The following is a 17056-nucleotide window of genomic DNA, read 5'->3' as shown; positions in this document are numbered from 1 at the left end:
GCATATTTTGATTTCTTTTTTGATTTCTTCTATGATTTGTTGGTTATTCAGAAGTGTGTTATTTAGCCTCCATGTGTTTGAATTTTTATTAATTTTTTTCCTGTAATTGAGATCTAATCTTACTGCACTGTGGTCAGAAAAGATGACTGGAATGATTTCAATTTTTTTGAATTTACCAAGGCTAGATTTATGGCCAAGGATGTGATCTATTCTGGAGAAGGTTCTGTGTGCACTTGAGAAAAAGGTGAAGTTGATTGTTTTGGGGTCAAATGTCTTATAGATATCAATTAGGTCTAGCTTGTCCATTGTGTCTTTTAAAGTTTGTGTTTCCTTGTTAGTTTTCTGTTTAGTTGATCTATCCATAGTTGTGAGTGAGGTATTAAAGTCTCCCACTATTACTGTGTTACTATTAATTTCCTCTTTCATACTCATTAGCATTTGCCTTACATATTGCGGTGCTCCTATGTTGGGTGCATATATATTTATAATTGTTATATCTTCTTCTTGAATTGATCCTTTCATCATTATGTAGTGTCCTTTGTCTCTTTTCATGGCCTTTATTTTAAAGTCTATTTTATCTGATATGCGTATTGTGACTCCTGCTTTCTTTTGGTCTCCGTTTGCATGAAATATTTTTTTCCAGTCCTTCACTTTTAGTCTGTATGTGTCCCTTGTTTTGAAGTGGGTCTCTTGTAGACAGCATATATAGGGGTCTTGTTTTTGTATCCATTCAGCCAGTCTTTGTCTTTTGGTTGGGGCATTCAACCCATTTACATTTAAGGTAATTATTGATAGGTATGGTCCCGTTGCCATTTACTTTGTTGTTTTGGGTTCGTGTTTATACAACCTTTCTGTGTTTCCTGTCTAGAGAAGATCCTTTAACATTTGTTGAAGAGCTGGTTTGGTGGTGCTGAATTCTCTCAGCTTTTGCTTGTCTGTAAAGCTTTTGAATTCTCCTTCATATCTGAATGAGATCCTTGCTGGGTACAGTAATCTAGGTTGTAGGTTATTCTCTTTCATTACTTGAAGTGTGTCCTGCTATTCCCTTCTGGCCTGGAGGGTTTCTATTGATAGATCAGCTGTTATCCTTATGCGAATCCTTTGTGTGTTATTTGTTGTTTCTCCCTTGCTGCTTTTAATATTTGTTCTTCGTGTTTGATCTTTGTTAATTTGATTAATATGTGTCTTGGCGTGTTTCGCCTTGGGTTTAATCCTGTTTGGGACTCTCTGGGTTTCTTGGACTTGGGTGGCTATTTCCTTTCCCATTTTAGGGAAGTTTTCAGCTATTATCTCCTTGAGTATTTTCTCATGGCCTTTTTTTTTTTTTTTTGTCTTCTTCTGGGACTCCTATGATTCGAATGTTAGGGCGTTTCACATTGTCCCAGAGGTCCCTAAGGTTGTCCTCATTTCTTTTGATCCTTTTTTCTTTTTTCCTCTCTGCTTCATTTATTTCCACCATTTTATCTTCTACCTCACTTTATCCTGTCTTCTGCCTCCATTATTCTACTGTTGGTTCCCTCCAGAGTGTTTTTGATCTTATTTATTGCATTATTCATTTTTAATTGACTCTTTTTTATTTCTTCTAAGTCCTTAGTAAACATTTCTTCCATCTTCTCAATCTTTGTCTCCAGGCTATTTATCTGTAACTCCATTTTGTTTTCAAGATTTTGGATCATTTTCATTATCATTATTCTAAATTCTTTTTCAGGTAGATTCCCTATCTCCTCCTCTTTTGTTTGACTTGGTGGGCATTTTTCATGTTCCTTTACCTGTTGGGTATTTCTCTGCCTTTTCTTCCTGTTTAGATTGCTGTGTTTGGAGTGGCCTTTTTGTATTCTGGTGGTCTGTGGTTCCTTTTCATTGTGGAGGTTTCACCCAGTGGGTGGGGTTGGACGATTGGCTTGTCAAGGTTTCCTGGTTAGGGAAGCTTGCGTCAGTGTTCTGGTGCGTGGAACTGGATTTCTTCTCTCTGGAGTGCAATGGAGTGTCCAGTAATGAGTTTTGAGATGGGTCTATGTGTTAGGTGTGACTTTGGGCAGCCTGTGTGTTGACACTCAGGGCTATGTTCCTGCGTTGCTGGAGAATTTGCGTGGTATGTCTTGCTCTGGAAATTATTGGCTCTTGGGTGCTGGTTGGTTTCAGTGTAGGTATGGAGGCTTTTGGATGGTCTCTTATTACTTAATGTTCCATGTAGTCAGGAGTTTTCTGGTGTTCTCAGGTTTTGGACTTAAGACTCCTGCCTCTGGATTTCAGTTTTATTCTTCCAGTAGTCTCAGGACTTCTCCAACTATACAGTACTGATAAATAAAACTTCTAGGTTAATGGTGAATAGATTCTCCACCGTGAGGGACACCCAGAGAGGTTCACAGAGTTACATGAAGAAGAGGAGAGGGAGGAGGGAGATAGAGATGAGCAGAAGGAGAAAAATGGGGACTCAAGAGGAGAGAGACAGATCTACGAAGTTCTCTGTTCCCAAAGTGTTCTCCATAGCCCAGACACCCACAGAGATTCACAGAATTGGATTGCGAAGAGAAGGGGAAGGGAGGAAATAGAGGTGTTCTGAGGTAGAAAACGGAGAGTCAAAAGTGGGAGAGAGTTATCAACACACTCCTGAGTAAAAATGGGTGCTGAATATTGGATTCTTAAATGTCCAAAATTGATATCAAATACTGAAAAACAAAGATTAAAAATCTAGAGTAGAGGTTAGATTCTTAAAAATACAACATTAAAAACAAAAACAAAAAATTTTAGAAATACATATGAAGTTCCACTTAAAAATAGGGCTTCTCCTTTTTTTTTGCAAGGTTATAGTGAAATGAAAATGAAAATTAAGGAGTAGTAGAGGAGTAATAGAGGACTTTGAAAGAAAATAAGAGAAAAAATAAAACAAGAAAAAAATTTTTTTTCCTAATTAAAAAAAATAGTAAAAATATATGAAAATGAAAATGAAAGTTAAGGAGTAATGGGGGAGTAATAGGGAATTTTAAAAGAATATAAAAGGGAAAAAATAAAAAAAGAAAAGAAAAGATTTTTTTAATTTTTTAATTAAAAAAAAGGAAAAATATATCTAGGAATTTCTCTGGAGCTGTTGTGGTCAGTGTGGGTTCGGTTCAGTTTCAGATAGCTCCTCGTCCCAGCTTACACTTCTCGATATCTACAGACCCCTTCCGGTGTAGTCGGTGTTAACTACAGGGATTTTAATCAGTTGCACCGTCCCTTCTGAAGCGGTTCCCTTTGTTTATTTGGCTTCTCTTGCCCGTCTCTTCAGGGCCTCATTTCCGCCCTGACACAGGCGGGCGGAGGTGGTCTCCTGTTCAGGTTCGCTTGTTCAGTCCTGCTTAGGGGAGGGAGGGGCGCTGCAGACAGACACGCTGTGTGTGGGGAGGACCCGCAGTGTTCCGGCCACACTGGGTTTGCCCCGCTCACGGGTGTGTGCTTTCCCCGTCTACGCTGCTCAGGCTCCCGGCTGCTCTGTATGAAGCGGGCCCTGCGTTGCGTGCGGTTCCAGTTTTGGGGTGTTCCACAAGAGCACACACTCGGTTGGGCCTGCATCTTGTGCCTTCCCCACCCGAGCAGCTCAGGCAGCCAGGAGCTGGACGGGCGCACTCTCCCCGGGTGCGGGGCGCCTTCTCCCCTCCGCGGCCCCAGCCTGTTTCCGCCGCGCCAGTCAGGTGCGTGCGGTTTGTGTCTGTTCTGGGGAGCTGGCCTCTAGCCGCAACCCTCCCGGCGGATGTCGACCATCCAGAATCTCAGGAAGTCTTTGGTTAGAGACTGGAGGCCTGTTTGCAGTGTGGTAGGGGATGCGGTCCTTGGGGCCGAGCCTGCCCCTTTCCCCTCACCCCTGCCTCCTGCCTCCGGCGGGGCTGGGCCGGTCCGCCTCCGGCGAGGTCTTCTCTGGAGTTTCTCAGTCCCTTTGTTCTGCGAACGGCCAGCAGTGTGTTTGGGCCGGTTAATTTTCTCTCTCTCTCTTGCTATCCCCCAGTTTAAGTTGCTATCTCACGTTAGCTCCCTCCGATTGTCCTCAGGGCACTCAGGCCCGGGGTCCTTACCCCAAGCAATGCCGCGGGCTCCTCTCCGTTCCGCCCCCACTTGCTGGTGGTGGATGCGGGCGTCTGGGGTACTTTTCTGCTGGGAGTTGCTTTTAGGCATGTAATCTGTGGGTTTTATTTATTTTTCCTCCCAGTTAGGTTGCCCTCTGAGATTTAAAAACTTCCCCCAGACCCGCCAGTGAGAGGGGTTCCTGGTGTTTGGAAAGTTCCTCTATTATGACTCCCTTCCCGGTACGGTTCTCCATCCCTAACTCTTTTGTCTTTCTTTTTATTTTTTATATTTTGTCCTACCTCCTTTCGAAGATGATGGGCTGCTTTTCTGGGTGCCTGATGTCTTCTGCTAGTGGTCAGAAGTTGTTTTGTGAAGTTTGCTCTGTGTTCAATTGTTCTTTCGATGAATTTGTAGGGGAGAAAGTGGTCTCCCCGTCCTGTTCCTCCGCCATCTTGGCTCCTCCCCCTCTGCCATGTGTTTTCTAAAGAAAAAGATATTGTAACTACACTTATTAACCTGAATTATTCTTTAATTGTTATTAATTTGAAAAGGAATTCTCATGTTGTTCCAGCACATTAGACTACTTGCCATTTAGAAGTCATGGCTTTGACACTTCTGTCCTTTTTCATAATTGTGTTCCACCTGCTTGAAAAATCCTTTTCCACCTAGTGAGTTAGTAATGATAGCCATCATTTTGTTGTGGCTGGCACTCTCTAAGCACCTAATGTGCATTAGCTTAGTTAATCCCCACAACAGTCTCATGAAGGAAAATAACATCACAGAGCTGGAGAGGTCCAGTACTTTCCCTACCATTACAAAGTGAAAAATCCAGAGTGAAGTTTCAAATCCAAGGCTGACTTTGGAGTCAAGTCATTTAATGTTAGGGTTTCCCTGATAGCTCAGTTGGTAAAGAATCTGCCTGCAATGCAGGAGACGCTGGTTTGATTCCTGGGTTGGGAAGATCCGCTGGAGAAAGGAAAGGCTACCCACTCCAGTATTCTTGGGCTTCCCTTGTGGCTCAGCTGATAGAGTGAAGTTTCAAATCCAAGTCTGACTTTGGGGCCAGTTCATTTGACATTAAGCTGACATTCTCACCCTTGAAATAATATCTTCACTAAAATGCCACCTCTGACTAAAAAAGATAGAATCACTCCATCCTTTGTGTTCTCATAACCCTTTTCTTCTGTTTCCAATTATGCCAAGGATAATAATAGCATTAAGAGCTTGACATATGCTAGGTACTCTGTTGAACACTATATATGCATTTAATCCTCACAAAATTGTGAGATACTTTTATCCCCAGTAGATGAGGTACTGAGGCTGAGGTTGAAATAAGTTGCCCAAGTTTACACTCTGCCTACAAAGTGGCCAAGTCAGCCTTTGAACAAGAGTCTAATTACAGAGCTGAAGGTCTTAGCATAGGAATTTATCTTTCATCTGAGGCTGTTAATTAACTTCTTGATGACAGGAAAAGTTTGTTTTTGTTTAGGATACCTAGTTACTTGAATAGTCCCTCATTTGTAGTGCATTATAAATGAGTGAATTGAGTAAATAGTCAATCCACAAATACCTGCTTTTCCCTTGCTTTAAAAGGGTCAGGTATCGGACTATATGTAAACTACCCCCTTGCCATTACCATACACTCCCACAGACTTTTCTGATACATCCCTCAGAGGTAATGTAATTCCCCCCCCCCCCCCCTTTTTCAGATGTCACTGGATGGCCATTTTCATCTCTCTAAAGTGTTGGTTTGGGGCTGGATCGGGTGAAGGTGCAGAGCTGTAATAGCTCTCCGTGATTTCAACTATTTCCTTCCTTTTTATAGAAATTTTTATTTCTTTAGATACAACAACCTAGTGAGTTGGGTAAGGCTGATGTTATTAACCTATTGTACAGATAATTAAACTGAGGCTAGAAGTAAGAAATTATTTTCTCCAGGTCAATGTAAATAGAAAATACTAAAGCCAAAACTAGAATTTAGGCCTTCTAGTTTCCAGGTCCTGGACTCTATTAACACACCGTAACAACTTTCACTTCCCTTAGAATTTCTAGAGGAAACATCAAATTATAGCATTTGGCCAGGGGAACGCAGGATATCTAAGCAAAGAAGAATATGAAGAAGACTGAGTGAGTAAAGAAAGCAAAGCAAACAGAGCACTTTGTGGAGTCAATTCTGACAGGGAAATGAAAAAGAAAAGTGAGGCACTCAGTGGAGGACACAAGAGCCTGAGGATGGCGGTCTAAAACCCAGAAGGTTCTGGGGATGGGAGTCAAACCATTCAAGAGTGTCAGGGACAGGTAGGACCCCGGACCCGAGGCACTGCAAGGGAAGCGGGACAACAAACCTCCCGAGTCTGCGTTGCCCCGCCCCGCGCCGGCCCCGCCCCGCCCCGCGCCGGCCCCGCCCCACCCCGTGCCGCCCGGCCCGCGCTGCCGGCCCCGCCCCGCCCCGCGCCGGCCCCGCCCCGCCCCGCGCCGGCCCCGCCCCGCCTCGCGCCCGCCGCTCCCCGGCCCTCCCCCAGGTCTCTTAGGTGATGCTGCAGCCAAGATGGCGCCGGCGGCGGCCGCGGCTGCCTGAGCGCAATGCTCCGGGTCCTCGGCTGCAGCGGTGGCGGCTGTGGCCTCGGCCGGGGCCTCGGGTCTGTCCCGGGCGTGAGTGCTCAGGAGCCTCTCCTCCGGCCGGGTGAATCTGGACAAAGAGGAGACGGCCTCGAAGAGAGGAGGCAGTGAAGAACGGAGAGAGCGCGCGGCGCCTCCCGCCTCGGCACCATGGCTGGGCTCATCAAGAAACAGATCCTAAAGCACCTTTCGAGGTTAGTCGGAGTCTCAAGCGTGGGCACAAGCCCGCCTCCGCCCTAGCGGGTACCAGAGGCAGCCCGCGGCTTCAGGGGCTGCGGGGACTGGCAGCCGAGCGGGAGGCGACCCTTGGACTCCCTGCTCCAGCGGGGCAGAGGTCGCGGCCCCGGATCTCCCTTCGCCCCTGCACTCAGGGCTGGCCTGGCGAGTCAGCGCCTGGATGGGGTCGCCCCCGGTCGGGGTCGCCCACAGACAGGTTCGCCCCTGGACGGTGCCCCTAGACGGATTCTCTCCCCCGATCGGCTCGCGGAGGAGCGTGTTGGGTGGCAGGGAGAGGCTGCTGGCTGGGACCGTCCCCGACGCGGCGTCTGGGGGGCGTCGGGAGGACCCTCTCGGGCGGTCCTGCGCGGACGCTGGAGACGGTCTGGCGTCGCCCAGGTGCTCGGTGTCTGCTCGCCTCCATTCGGAGATGAGCGGTTCCGTTAACCCAGGGCGTCTAGCGCAGTGTGGACTCAGGGCTGAGCCTGGCTTCTCACTGAGATGTTAACCTTGTTATTGTTCTGAATTCACCCTGCCTCGCCGATCCCAGTCTGTGCATTAGAGGGTGTGCCTGTTTGCACAGTTAAGATTTGTTTTAGGTAAATAATCAGAGTTACCAGCTTTGGCAAGTTTTTTCTGGAGTCGTGTTAGCCCCACATCATTCGTACAGAGTTTATTATTATTTTTTTTAGTCTAAGATCCATAAATTCTGGGAGTCAACATCTGTGGTAACAAACCCAAGACGTGTCATCCTTTCCATTTCATAACACGGTTTTAGTCAGAATCATGACTCAGTAAAGCTGGCAGTTTGCTACTGCCCCTGACTTTTCCATATTTGTCTCAAAACACAGGCTAAATGTAGGATCTTCTTTCCAAGTTGTTAACAGAGAATTCAGAATGCTTGATTATGACCCTTTACTCTGTTATTTGTAAGTTAATGATTACTTTTAACTGATTTTAGGAAAACACTTGGGTGTGATGATATACTTCCGTCGTAAAGAGAGCTCTTGATTGTCCAAATCATTGTATACCACAGGTTGTGTGTTGGAGAACAAAATTATTATTTCTGTGATTCAGCAAATATTTTCCTCACTTATAACATTGCATAAGATAAAGGTATTTTTTTAAAGTAACAAAGTATAGAAGCACTGATTATTATACATTTCTTAATAGTATCACTGATTGGAAAGTTTCTTTTGAAATTGTCCATATGATCCAATAATGAATTACTTCGTTTTGGAAGAAGATTTTATCATTATTTTGTATGATTTAAGTAAGATCTGACTTGTCAGATGTCCTCCAGCCTTTCTCATACTCAGTTCACAAGAAAATTTACACCTACAGAAAATGATTTGAATTTCTATTTTCTCACTCCCCCGAGGATGACAGTATTTACATAGCTAGTTCCGTTTTAGATGCACAGGAGAAAAGTTTGTTCAGTCATTAAAAACCTTAGGATATTAGAGTTTAATTATCTTATAGAACTACTGTTGAGAAGGACTCTTACAAATTAGTTGTAAGGGTAATGGCTTACTTCACAAAACAGACACATTCAGAACTGAATCTTGAGAATTACTCTTTTTTTTTTTTTATAATAGAGTGTAGATTTACCATGTGTTAGTTTCAGGTACACAGCATAGTGGATCAGTTATACATATAAAGGATTACTTTTTAAATCTGTATGATTTCTAGTAACTGCATTGTAAACTAATGATTTTTTTAAGATGAGTTTTTGAAGCACTTTTCAGTTAATTCATGTTTCAAAACTTCCTTAAGTCAAGTGACTGAAGAGTATCTAATTCATCCTCTTGGTTAAGATATTAACCTTACTGCTGTTACTGTCATCTCCTAAGAAAAACAGTTATTTATAAATATAAAGGATACAATAGAAGAAACAAGGTGGGTGTTGTGATAATTTATTGTTCAGTTCAGTTCAGTCGCTCAGTCGTGTCTGACTGTTTGCAACCCCATGAATCGCAGCAGGCCAGGCTCCCTGTCCATCACCAACTCCCGGAGTTTACTCAAACTCACATGCATAGAGTTGGTGATGCTATCCAGCTATCTCATCCTCTGTCGTCCCTTTCTTATCCTGCCCCCAATCCCTCCCAGCATCAGGGTCTTTTCCAATGAGTCAACTCTTCTCATGAGGTGGCCAGAGTACTGGAGTTTCAGCTTCAGCATCAGTCCTTCCAATGAACACCCAGGACTGATCTCCTTTAGGATGGACTGGTTGGATCTCCTTGCAGTCCAAGGGACTCTCAAGAGTCTTCTCTAACACCACAGTTCAAAAGCATCAATTCTTTGGTGCTCAGCTTTCTTCACAGTCCAATTTTCACATCCATACATGACCACTGGAAAAACCATAGCCTTGACTAGACGGACCTTTGTTGGCTCAGGTAATAATGAATTTATGAAATTATCTAGGTCAAGCTTAATTTTATAGACTATTCAGTAATAAAGATGTCACTATATTGATCTAACCATCCGGAACACAGTTTGATAGGAAATACTCAGAACATACTATCTTCCAATAATAGACATTTCTTACCACTAGTGAGTGGAACTCATGATAGCTTCTTAAGGGAGGGCTTACCTGACCATTCTTTTCTCTATAGCACTCATCTTTAGTAAGATGTACTTATTTATTTGCAGTTCATTTGTCTTCTGTACTGAATGTAAACTCCATGAGGGCAGTTTTTTTTTTTTTTAGTCTAGAATATTGTAGGTACTCAATGACTATTTTTTGAATGAATGCATGAATGGCAACAATGAATTGACTGTCCTTCACATTGTTTTTTTTTTTTTTTTAACTGAGGTAAGACTAGAAGCCACCAATATTATCACAGGTCTCGGGCATGGCCAATTTTCCTGTGGTTTTAGGAAATAATGGACAATTGAATCATTGAATAAATATGGTACCTTTGGTATCCTAGAAAGAAAGGACTAGGAAAATGACACTTTATCTAAGAGGTCTCCCAGTAAAGAAGACAATGTAGGAACAAACAGGAGAAAAAGTGCTTACTCGGAGCTTGGAGGTTGAAGTGTGGTGAAATTGTAAGATTAAAATGAGTGTTATTCAGATAAAAGGGCTTAAGAAAGCTGAGAACCGAAGAATTGATGCTTTTGAACTGTGGTGTTGAAGAAGACTCTTGAGATCTTGAGATCAAACCAGTCCATCCTAAAGGAGATCAGTCCTGAATATTCATTGGAAGGACTGATGCTGAAGCTGAAACTCCAATACTTTGGTCACCTGATGCGAAGAACTGACTCCTTGGAAAAGACCCTGATGCTGGGAGGGATTGGGGGCAGGAGGAAAAGGGGACAACAGAGGATGAGATGGTTGGATGGCATCACCGACTCTATGCATGTGAGTTTGAGCAAGATCTAGGAGTTGGTGATGGACAGGGAACCCTGATGTGCTGCAGTCCTTGGGGTTGCAAAGAGTCTGACATGACTGAGTGACTGAGCTGAACTGATAAGAGAATTATTCTTTAGAGATTAACATATGCTTAAAGCAAATGATGAGCTATTTGAGAAGTGTAAATCTATATACTTATTCCCTATCTAGTTGTTTAGTTTGTATTCCAAGCATCTCTTTCATTGTTAATAAAAAGTTTGTATACTTGAAACAGATCTGAAACTGAAGAGGACAAGTGAGTGAGTGAGTGAGTGAGTGAATGAGTGAGTGAGTATGTGTGTGTGCACATGCACACACGTGTGCAGATTAGTTACAGAGTAGTTATATTTTAATAGAAGTGAAACAGGAAAAGCTTTTGAAGGCGATTTTACCCTGATCTTTCATACTATAACTGTCACAGAATATGTTTTGGAGAGTTCTCTAGGAGAGTATTTTTTCACAAGGAAATGGAAAGCTCTAAAGAAAAGTTAGAACAAGTATAAGAAAGAAAATAAAATCAGGAGCTTACCTTTCAGCTCAAGTCCTCATTACCTGTTACTGTGGTATGTGTACACATGTGTTCCAGCAAAGGTGAAAGGCAGGGAGTAAAAGCTTGAAGATGGGGTACATTTAAGCCAGGACGTAAAAAGAGATGGAGAAGACTCAGCTACAGCTGCTCCCCCGCTCCCCCTTTGGCTCAAGGCATGTTATGCTGGGGGTACAAGTGGGTGTTGCAAAGACATACACTGTACCTGAATACAGTCTTTGTATGGTTTTAAGCAGTGGTTATGAAACATGGGTGGGTGTTTGACCCCTCGGAGGATATTTGGCAACGTCTGGAGACATTTCTGATTGTCATGACTCGGCAGAGTTGGGTCTTGGGGTTGTACCTAGCAGGTAGAGGCCAAGGATGCTGCTAAACATCCTACAGTGGACAGCACGGTCTCTCACAAAAAGAATTATTTGACCTACGCGTCAGGAGTTTGGAGGTTGAGAAACTGATTTAAAGTATACACATGTGTGTCAGATTATTGGACTAGGATACTGGCTGACTAAGATTATGTTGTCTGTCATAAATATACTACCGTGTGTTACATAGATAGCTAGTGGGAACCTACAGCATGGCACAGGGAGCTTCGCTTGGTGCTCAAGTAGTGACCAGGATGGGTGGGGTGGGAGGGGTGGGAGGAAGTTTCCAGAGGGAGGGGATATATATATATACACATGTAACTGATTCCCAGGTAGTGCTGGTGGTAAAGAGCCCACCTGCTAATGCAGTAGAGGTAAGAGGTGAGGGTTTGATCCCTGGGTGGGGAAGATCCCCTGGAGGAGGGCATGCAACCTACTCCAGTATTCTTGCTTGGAGAATGCCATGGACAGGGAAGCCAGGAGGGCTGCAGGCCATGGGGTCACAAAGAGTCAGGCAGGACTGAAGCAAGTTAGCACCCACGCATAGCTGATTCACTTCATTGGTCAGCAGAAACTAACACAACATTGTAAAACAATTATACTGCAATTAGAAAAACTTAAAAAAAAGATTATATTGTCTGCAAACAACAAAAACCTGCTCTGTTTCACTTAGGCTAAAAGAGGAAATGTAATAGAAAGCTGTTAGTGTGGGTCACAGAATCTGGAACAAGCCAATGCCTAGGGCAGGCCTGGTTGAAAGAGTACTTGAACCTCAGCACTATTGGCATTTGAACCAGGCGATTCTTTTTTGTGGAAGGCTGCTCTGCGCTTTGTAGGGTGTTGAGCAGCACCTCTGGTCTCCGCCCACTACATGCCGGTAGCACTCCTGCGGTCTTGACCATGAGAGCACGTCTCCAGATGTTGCCAGGTGTCCCCTGGAAGGCACAGCTTCTGTGAGTTGAGAATCACTACTTCAGGGTGCTGTCCCATCTTTCACAACTCCCGGTCTGGTCTTTCCTGCTGGAGTTTTGGATTTCAGGGAGAGAGAATCTGTTTGACCCAGTTCTGTGTATCCATGGGTCAATTAGCAATGGCAAAGGGTTGTGCAGCAAAGGTGTGGTCATGGGGAGAACTGTTTAGAGTCAGACTTGCTGCTCCATTTGGTGTCTGTAACAGGCACCAAACTAAATTAGGTTTCGGAGGGCCTCATTTGCTGTGTTAGGGAAATTGAAATTGAACTTCATCCCAGGAGGTGACTGCTAATAAAGAATCTCTGATTAAAGAGGGACATGATCACTAAAGAAAGGTACAAGGTTATGAGTTTGATTTTCAGTCCAAGGTTCAGGAACATTTCTCTGGGGTGGAAACATAGAGTCTATAGAGGTGCTCTGATTAGATTAAGTAGAAAAATAATGTAGAAAGATATCAATATTCCACAGAATTTATGAGAAGGTTAGAGAAACAGACTTGGGAAAGTCCTGGATATAGGCCAGCTCCAAGGATTGAGGTAAGAGAAACTTCTTGACAGTCTCAATAAGACATACTCCCTAAACAAAGCGGAAGAAATAAAGTAGAAAGGGAGAGTGGCCTGAGAAGATTAACTATTTGGAATATTTTTTAAGGAGATTAGGAAAGGTTGAGTGCTTGCAGGATCTTGTGACTGAATGGCAAAGTGAAGGGAGATTAGAGTGCCTCACAGTATATTTACAGAGTGCTTCTCTGTACCAGGTACTAGTCTATAATGTTGGGGAAACTCCCTGCCCTCAGTGGAGCTTACATTTTAATCAGAGAAGGCTGAGAGTAATTAGATTAATAAATCTTCACATTTAAATTAAATGGAAAGTACATTGCTATTGAAAAAAATAACACAGAAAGGGAGTAGGAAGTGCATGGAGGTTGGGGACAAACTTTGCAATTTTAAATCCAGTGATGGAGAAGGCTTGATTGAGAAGGTGTTATCTGAGGAGAGACCTGAAATTGGGAGTGCGAACAAATGCAAAAATCCAGAAGAGGAAGCTTACTTGTCATTTTTAGGCACATACATTGCCTCCAATGCAGGTGAAGTGGAATGAAGACTGAGGTGAGTGGCGGAAGATAAGATCAAAGAGAAATCAAGGACCAGATCTTGTGGGACCTTGTAGTGACTTTGGCTTTTACCCTGAGTGAGACTGGCAGCCACTGGAAGGCTTTGAACCTTTGATCACTCTGCAGCCAAGTGGGAAATAAATAATTGAAGGGCAGGGGAAGAAGCAGGAGCCCAGTGAAAAGTGTTAACTATCCAGATGAGAAAAAATACTGGCACGGAGCTAGGTGGATGCAGTGAAGTTGTTGAGATACATAGTCAAGTTTTAGACGTATTTTGAAGGCAGAGCCACAGGTTGGGCCAATAGATAAGATGTGGATTGAGAAGAAGAGTCATGGATGACTTTGACATAAGCAGCTGAGAAGATGGAGTTGCTGTTAATTAAGCTGGAGAAGATACGCAGAAGATGCATGTTTATGGAAAAAGATCTGGAGTTTGGCTCTGGATTTGTTAATTTGGTTGTCTGTTAAGCACATAAATGGCAATCCCTTTATTTGTAAGCTAATTTAGACTGTGCCTCTTATAGTTTGGCAACAGTGATGTCAGTGTTTTTCTGTGTGACCATCCTTTGACTTAGCCAATAAATGATTACAGAAAAGTGAATTGTGAGTTGAATTTTAGGGGGTGAATCCACCCCCTAGTTTTTTCTTTTTTTCTATTAAGTACACTTCATAGAAGCATCTAAAATTGAGCAAGGTGCCTGTTTCTTTCACATTAATTTACAACTACAACCAGATACTGATTCTTAGAAAAGTTACTTTCAGGAGATTGATTTGAAAACTTCAGGTTTAAAGGAGATCGAATGTGTGGTTTATTGGATATTGTAATACTGTTATCCTAGAATCAGAAGGTATTTGTTCCTGTCTCCTAGAAGGAAGTTATTAAAACATTGAGGTTTTAGACTTTCCTAAGATTTAACAGGTAGTGTTGAGTAGTTAAGTCACTGATCCAGCACCTCATAATTTGATTATTCTATACTGCCTGTTCAGGCTGTGGTTTTCACCTAACAGTTCGCTTTTCTTTGAGTTTTCAGCACTTCCCGTATTACTCCTTTATGGTACTTTATCATCCTGTTGCAATATCCCTTAGGAGATTTGTTTATTACTTGGGAATCTTTTGACTTTACCATCCTTTGAAGCTTGGAAAACATAGTCTTTTGACTCAGCAGTTCTTTAAAGTTGGGGAAGGACAGTTTCTCCATTCATTTCTTTTTACTTGCGTAATTATTTTGCAATATTACACTTTGCCTTAATACTGCAGTTTCCAGTCTAAATGTTTCCTCAGTAAGTTGATCTCTTAGCAGTTTATGTTTTAAAGTTTGCATACTATGTTACTTAAGATGAGTAATTTAATATTTCTATTAAATATTGATATTTACAAGTTGATATTAGCTCAGATTGAATGTAAGTTGCAAGCTTTATGGGGCTTCCCTTGTGGTTCAGCTGGTAAAGAATCCGCCTGCAATGTGGGAGACCTGGGTTCGATCCCTGGGTTGGGAAGATCCCCTGGAGAAGGGAACGGCTACCCACTCCAGTATTCTGGCCTGGAGAATTCCACAGACTGTATAGTCCATGGGGTCGCAAAGAGTGGGACATGACTGAGCGACTTTCACTTCACTTCACTTCACAAGTTTTATGACACCATTTCCATGAGTGAAATATGAGCAGTTATCATATCAAGACCAAATTATTAAAACAAAATTAAAAGCTGAGAAAATATGATCCAGGATGTGGTTTTTTTTTTTTTTTTTTTAGGCATTATACTTGCTATTGGTCTGTCTCATAATTCACTGACTTATTTTGAGACTTCTCCCAGCCAAAAAGAATGTTGTATAAAAATTTTAAACCTTTATATTAGTCTATCTTTTAAGACAGTTGTAGCTGTATGTACAATATACTCTTTTTTCTACCCAAAAGTACCATTAAGAGAGGAATCTGTGACTTCTTTTCTGCCACTGTTATTATAACATTGTGGTGTTTTCCTCTACTGTTTATTTATTTTAGAACAAAAGCTTCTTGTTTATTAGTTCCATAGACTGTCATCTCTTTAAGGGCAGAATAACCCTGATAGGCTTTGAATTCTGAGGGCAGTGACTGTGCTTCTGTGGTTCGCCATTGTATCTTCAGCATCTGCCACAGTACTGTGGTATATGGTAGTTGTTCAGAAACATTTTAGCTGACTGGAGAAATAGATTTATGCTATTGTAAATTTATACATTGGCCGTGTCGTAGAACACATAGATCATAAATACATGTGTTTATAAAGTTGGATACATTTTTAGCAATATTACAATCTTGATGTTTGTGGGTTATTTTTCATAGGTGACTTTACTCTTTAGTATGCTTTATGAAATGAAATAAGGATTATAGTTTTAACTAGGCCTTCTGGCAGTTAAAATTTTGACAGTTTGTAGGTTGCTTGTCTTTTAGAGTGCTTGTCCTAATTGGTTTCATTTAATATTGAATTATTTAGTTCAGTCTTTGTGTAACTTTTGTATAGCATAGCTATCTCATTTTTGTTAAATATTATTTTTAATATAAAAATTTAAACATATTGACTTAATAGAGTAGTAGTGCTACCAGTGGTAGAGAGAATGAAGTCATAAATGATTAATTTATCTTAGATTTTAACCAGCATTTGCTTATAGTTAATCCAGTGTGCAATACAACTGTATTTTCTTTAAAGTGACTCACAGCTAAATATTTTTATCATATCATTCCTTTCCTCTTCTTTCCCTTAAACTTGCTCCCTTCTGTGTCCCCTGTATACCCATTCCCTGCAGCGATCCCTGCTGGCTGTGGTGGAGATTGGTGTGCTGTGAATTTCATAATCACCCAAATGAGTCCCAGAGGAGTCTAAGAAACCCTGGCAACTGACTGCTTGCTTTCACCAGGAGTAGGGACCTTTTGTCTGAATTTCCTGCCCTCAGGTAATTCTTCTATTCCCCATTTTTTTTTTTTTTCTTTTCTCTCTGTAAATGCAAGCACTTCCTGTGCCCACATAGTTACTTTGAGAATATTTTCTAATTCTTCTTGTTTTAGTCAGACACCAGTTTCATGGTTTTTTTGTTTTTAAACTATGTAGCTACAGGCCCATGCAATTCTCTTAGAATGTCTTCTAATATACAAGATTTGGCAATGCACTTAAAGTTATAACCAGGTCTTTCTGATGTTTCATGAGTGAGTTTTATAACTTATTGTCAGCTACTTGGAAAGAGTAATTAACATTATCTACTCTTTAATGGGTTAGGCATTGTAGTCTAATGTAATTAATGAGGTATGAAGGCTCTTTTCATAAAGAGAATGTTTTGACCAATTCACTGAAGAACTTAAAAGTTTTGTGTATTTAATGTTGGTTATAATTTTTATCAAAGATGTTGCAATAACTCTCATGAACGGCTGTGAAAATAGGATTCATTTTGAAGAATGTAAGGACTCCCACCCCAATCTTTTCTCTCCTACTGCCCTTTGAAAATCAGAGGAAACAGTTATGCTATAAAATCAGATTCATGGAAATAGCACTACATTTTTCAGTCTAGGACTCAATGAAAAACCTAGAAACATATTTGAATGCTTCTCATGCTTGAGAAATTTATACACTTAAATACTTTGGACCTATAAAAGTCTACTAAGAAATTCATAGTTGAAGACTAGTCATGAGCAGAATTGAGCCACTCATTACATACTTATCCTTGGTGTAATGGAACAGTTGATAAACTTGCTGACCATATATTAGCTGGCAGTTGTATAGGTGTGATGACTTAAATATTATTTTCCAGTATTCTTATTTGC

General features: G+C 41.8%; 1 protein-coding gene across 2 annotated transcripts in view; it reads left to right on the top strand.

Moving 5' to 3' along the window:
- The first annotated feature begins 6583 nt into the window (after nucleotides 1-6583).
- BLTP3B (bridge-like lipid transfer protein family member 3B) overlaps nucleotides 6584-17056 on the top strand; it is an 85921-nt gene continuing 75448 nt past the window's right edge. The window contains exons 1-2 of one of the 2 annotated variants that reach the window (XM_065937442.1): nucleotides 6584-6854; nucleotides 16048-16194. Coding sequence is in view for 1 of the 2 variants with exons in the window: in XM_065937434.1 (XP_065793506.1) it covers nucleotides 6811-6854 (44 nt within the window). In the remaining variant the exon portion in view is untranslated. The remainder of the gene's footprint in view (nucleotides 6855-16047; nucleotides 16195-17056) is intronic. The other variant, XM_065937434.1, reaches the window with a different exon arrangement.

Source organism: Muntiacus reevesi, chromosome 1 (assembly GCF_963930625.1).
Source record: "Muntiacus reevesi chromosome 1, mMunRee1.1, whole genome shotgun sequence".
Lineage (NCBI taxonomy): Eukaryota > Metazoa > Chordata > Mammalia > Artiodactyla > Cervidae > Muntiacus > Muntiacus reevesi.
The sequence above is the reverse complement of the archived record's forward strand: the minus strand, read 5'-3'. Positions and strand labels throughout refer to the sequence as shown.